General features: G+C 49.9%; 1 protein-coding gene across 1 annotated transcript; it reads right to left on the bottom strand.

The window, feature by feature from the left end:
* Nucleotides 1–1865: 1865 nt before the first annotated feature.
* On the bottom strand, nucleotides 1866–3312 carry LOC125757545 (uncharacterized). Its single transcript, XM_049413120.1, has 2 exons — nucleotides 2341–3312; nucleotides 1866–2048 (listed from the first exon to the last, which is right to left on the bottom strand). Exons 1-2 carry the CDS (start codon nucleotides 3310–3312, stop codon nucleotides 2001–2003), a joined length of 1020 nt encoding a protein of 339 aa, XP_049269077.1. The 3' UTR covers nucleotides 1866–2000.
* Between the last annotated feature and the right edge of the window lie 1409 nt (nucleotides 3313–4721).

The following is a 4721-nucleotide window of genomic DNA, read 5'->3' as shown; positions in this document are numbered from 1 at the left end:
GTAGTAGTCTACCATGACTATGGCGTACCGACAGTCTTGAGGGGCTGAATGAAATGGACCCATTATGTCTACAGCCACCTTCACCCAGGGTCGGGGAGGGTATTCGGTCGGCTCTATGGGCCCCTGTTGACTTTTGGCCGACTTGTCAGCACTGTTGCAAATTTGACAGTCGCTTACATACTGCTCGACATGTTTGCGAAAAGCTGGCCACCAGTATGTGCAGCGAATCAGGTCTTGCATTCTCACTATGCCGGGGTGTCCTGCATGCGCGAGTGCGAGCGCTTGTTTCTGTAGTTGGCTGGGAAGGACAACTTGGTCCCCTCTCGGTAGGATGCTATCTACCACCGAAAGTTCGCTTCCGACCTCATAGTATGGATGAAGTTCTTTAGGAAGTTGCTTCCTTGCGGGCCAGCTATTTATCGTATATTCCATGACTTGTCTCAGTGCTGTGTTACAAGTCGTGGCCTGTTGTACTTCAAGCTTGGATATCATGGCCTCAACCTGGGCGACTACTTCCTCCTCAAAAGCAAAGGAGGGTTCAGAAGTGTCAAGGGGGTTGCGAGAGAGGGCATCTGCTACCTTATTCTGCTCGCCTTTGCGGTACTGGACGGTGAATGTGTAGTTGAGAAGACGAGCTGTCCACCTACCTATTCTCAGTGGTTTCCTCCCAGAGCCCTTTTCAGACAAAAGAGTAGCCAGTGCCTGGTGGTCCGTCAAAAGTGTGAACTTTCTTCCCCAGAGGTAGACATGCCACTTTTCGCAAGCCCATAAACAAGCCAAAGCTTCCTTTTCGCCAATGGAGTACCTGCGTTCAGCTGGAGAAAGAACGAGAAGCAAACTGAATAGTTCGAGTGTTTTCTCCATCGGTCTGTTGCAAAACAGCACCAAGCCCGTAATCCGGGGCATCTGTGGACACCACAATAGGAAGAGTTGGGTCAAACAGTGATAAAATGGGCGCATCACGGAGGTACTTTTTTACCTGCTGAAAACTGTTTCCACAGCCACATCCCAGTTGAATGGGACATCTTTACGCAGCAACTGACGAAGTGGCTCCACTACGTGGGCCATGTGTGGCACAAACTTGGAATAATATTCCGTCAACCCAAGAAAAGAGCGCAGTTGGGTCGGATTGGAAGGGCGGCTAAAGGTCTCAACCTGCTGTACGTTCTTCTCAAGGGGGGATATGCCCTGAGCGGAAATCTTGTGTCCGATGAATGACAGTTCTTGGACATCAAAGACGCACTTGTCATTTAGCTTTAACCCTGAGGAAGCAATCCGAGTGAGAACTTTTCCCAGATTGTCATCATGTTCCTTTTGCGTGCTACCGAAAACGATGATGTCGTCAATGTAAAATTTGACACCAGAACAGCCCGACAGAATTTGGTGCATGAGTTGTTGAAACGCAGAAGGAGCGGAAGCGAGCCCAAAACACACTCGCTTAAAACGGAAAAGGCCCTCATGCGTTACAAAGGTCGTCAAGTCGCGACTGTCTTCATGTAGTGTTACCTGGTGATAGGCCGAGGCGAGATCTAACTTTGAAAACCATTTAGCACCCTGAAGAGACTGCAGCAGGTCTTCTGCATGAGGCAACGGGAAGCTATCAACAATGATGGCCTGGTTAGGTGCGCGCAGATCCACACACATTCGAATGGCTCCGTTCTGTTTGCGAACAACAATGGGAGACACCCATTCTGACGCCGAGACGCGCTCTATGACGTCTTGTCGTAATAAGTTCTCTATTTCCTGTTTGACTGGTTCGCGCAATGTGAGAGGCAGCCGCCTGAGCTTTAAGCGTTGTGGTGAGACTTCAGGACGTATCCTGACCTGATGGGTGAACCCATGTACGAGGCCAAGGCCGGGAGTAAACAAGTGTTCAAAATGATTGAATCTGTCTGGTAGGTGGCCCACCGTACCTGATGTGATGTTTTGAGATGTGTTAGATGGCATTCGTGGCAACTCACAGGGAGGCGAGGCCGGTGCGCCCGCAGAAAACTCGGGATTCACTGGAATTGGCTGTGTGCTGGTGCCGCAGCATTGAAGGCTGTCGCCTGCAAGAATCATATTAAGTTTGTGGGTTGCATCAATACCAAGAAGGGATCGTCCATTGCTTACAACGTAGAACAGTATCTCAGTAGTGCGATTTCGGAACGTTACCAGAGCTTGAAAACACCCGAGAAGTGGAACGATAGTCCCTGAATAATCTTTCAGTTTTTTAGGTGGAGCTACCAGTCTGCAATCAGAACCTGACGGTTGGACAAAATAACGCGTAAACAATTCTTTAGACAGAATGGAAACTGACGAGCCAGTGTCTACAAATAAAGATAAAGGCTTTCCGTTCACCTCAACATCGGCGTAAAATCCCGGTGTGCGGAGGTCCGGTTGGGTGTCTGACAGGGCCATAGACTCGGCGTGATCCGAACGCCTAGGCCTGGAGGGACTGGAGGCTTGCTGATGCCATGCTGGTGGTGACCGCGCGAAGGGTCTGCTGCGACACACAGTGGCAAAATGTCCCCTCTTGGAACACTGGTAGCAAACCTTGCCGCGCGCGGGGCAGTTCTGAGTAGGAGCACGCTGATAGCCACAGTTGGGGCAGCCAGTTGCAGACTGGGGTGGCCGGTTGTAATGCTGACACGTCGACGAAGGTGCAGCGAGTTGCCAAGGGCGAGGCTCGGTAGAAGGTGTGACAACCCGCGGCAAAGGACGGCGCTGCGCCGAACTTTCATGTGGCGCTGTGTTCAGCTGTACAAGCGCTTCAGGCTCGTATTCTTTGAGGCGACGCTGGACGCGGTCGGCATCGTTGATGATCTTCACGGCCTTCTCAAACGTAAGCGTGGCCTCCTCGACAAGCAACCGTTCCCGTAGTCGCGTAGAAGTCAATCCAATGAGTAATTGTTCGAGCAGCATCTGGTCCTTCAGTTCACCGAAGTCGCACTGGTTAGCTGTATCTTGCAATTCGAAGAGAAAATCCTGGGGTGGAGACTCGCCTTGCGTGAGGTTCCGAAACGAGAGTCTGGCTGTGGCTACTGCCTCTGGAGGGCTGAACTTGGCCGTTAGCGTTTGCACCAATGAGCAGTAGGCGTCTTTGGTTGATCCCGGCGTTTCCGATGCCGCGGCGAGTGCAACCCGTGCCTGCTTCTGACCTTCGGCTCCAAGCAGTGTTTTCAGCAGTGCGGCTTTGCGTTCCGCGGAAAAACTTTCGCCGCCAGCGGCAAGCAAATAAGTTTCAAAATCTTCAAGCCACCGCGTCCACGGTACTGTTGGTGTTCCCGGATGGTTCCAAAACCCGGGCGGCTTTCCTATCAAGTCGGCCATGACGCAGCTGTGTGGCGTTACGTTATCACTGGCGTTTCGCTGACCTTCCTGGGGGCGGTGGCTCGCTATCTGCGGTGCGATAAGCGGCGATGCGCTAAGAGCGAGGGCTGCCGAAGAGCGAGGGCGCGATGCAAGCGGACCGAAAGGGTATCGCCGCATCTGGTGTTGCCGATGATTTGCTTCATGGCTGCTGGTTGCCGTTGGCGAGCGGCGGAGGGTGGAAGGCTTTCAAAACGCATGTCGACTGCGCCATTGTAGTGTTTGCGATGGAAAGGCACCGAGCACCTGTGGTGCTCCGAAAAGGAACGACACACGCACAGTTCCACACCACGCCCAACTTACCCTCGGCTGTAGCGAGGGTGTTTATATATCAAATGGCGGCGCCCCCTGGCGCCATACAACAGAACAAAGCATATTACAATATACAAGTACATTTATATGTCCTTCATTAGCTTGTTGAAGTGGAACATGCAAAGCCTGATCATTTATTGAACTGATATGCTAAAATGACAAATAAAACCATTTTAAAAAGGTTGCTTGATGCCAATATTGTTTGCTTCTGTGATTGGCTGCCACAGTAATACCGACCCGAGCAGACCATCTGCCTTGTTGCCAAGTGCTATTTCTTTAACCTAAGTAACATAGCTATAATGTTGAGCCTGCATGCTCCATTCCGCCACATCCTTCGGCATAGAAAGCGAGAGGGGCATTGGCCCATTTCCTTCACTTCCTCAAGTTTCAGTTTTACATTCTCTCCAACGTCAGAATTAAGTGGGGCTGTAACTATATCATTTGTTATTGTCTGCATTCAACACATGCTTTGTGAAAATGATCATGCTTACTTTAATGTTCTTGTGTGCACATGTCACTACAACAGAAGTATTCAATGGTGCCGTGCAGTTTTCTGTTCCTTGCTACAACTGTGCTGCATGCAGAGGAAGTGGTGCCGTGTTGGCAATTGCGAATGACACTACATCTTTTATTATGTATTCAAGCAAGGATCTGGAAGCTGTCTGGCCATATGTATGTCGTAGTCATAAATAGTTTTATCATATACCATGCGTTATTGCTCACCCTCCACAACACCTATATTCTTCAATTAGCTATATGATAGTATTAAACCTTGTTCACATGTGATTTCTTTCGTAATCCATATCCTACTCCTGGGTGATTTCAATCTTACAAACACAACCTGGAACGATCATCCTCCTCCGCTCTCTCTTTTCAGTCGTAAGCTAAGGAGTAATACTAGTGCCGAGTTTTTTCATTATCACAAATAGTAACACAACCGACACGTGTACGATCTGATGTTGCGTGTATACACCTGACCTTGACCTTGTTTTGACATTCTACCATGATACAGTCGAACCCGGGTATATCGAACTCGCCAAAAAACGTTTATTAGTTCG

This window comes from Rhipicephalus sanguineus, chromosome 1, assembly GCF_013339695.2.
Source record: "Rhipicephalus sanguineus isolate Rsan-2018 chromosome 1, BIME_Rsan_1.4, whole genome shotgun sequence".
NCBI lineage: Eukaryota > Metazoa > Arthropoda > Arachnida > Ixodida > Ixodidae > Rhipicephalus > Rhipicephalus sanguineus.
The sequence above is the reverse complement of the archived record's forward strand: the minus strand, read 5'-3'. Positions and strand labels throughout refer to the sequence as shown.

Excerpts from the sequence above, each read along its gene's own strand:
- LOC125757545 (XM_049413120.1), bottom strand. The coding sequence starts at position 3,312 with ATGGCCGACTTGATAGGAAAGCCGCCCGGGTTTTGGAACCATCCGGGA. Across the intron at positions 2,049-2,340 it reads GATTTTACGCCGATGTTGAG|GCGACAGCCTTCAATGCTGC; the intron begins GTGAACGGAAAG and ends TGATTCTTGCAG.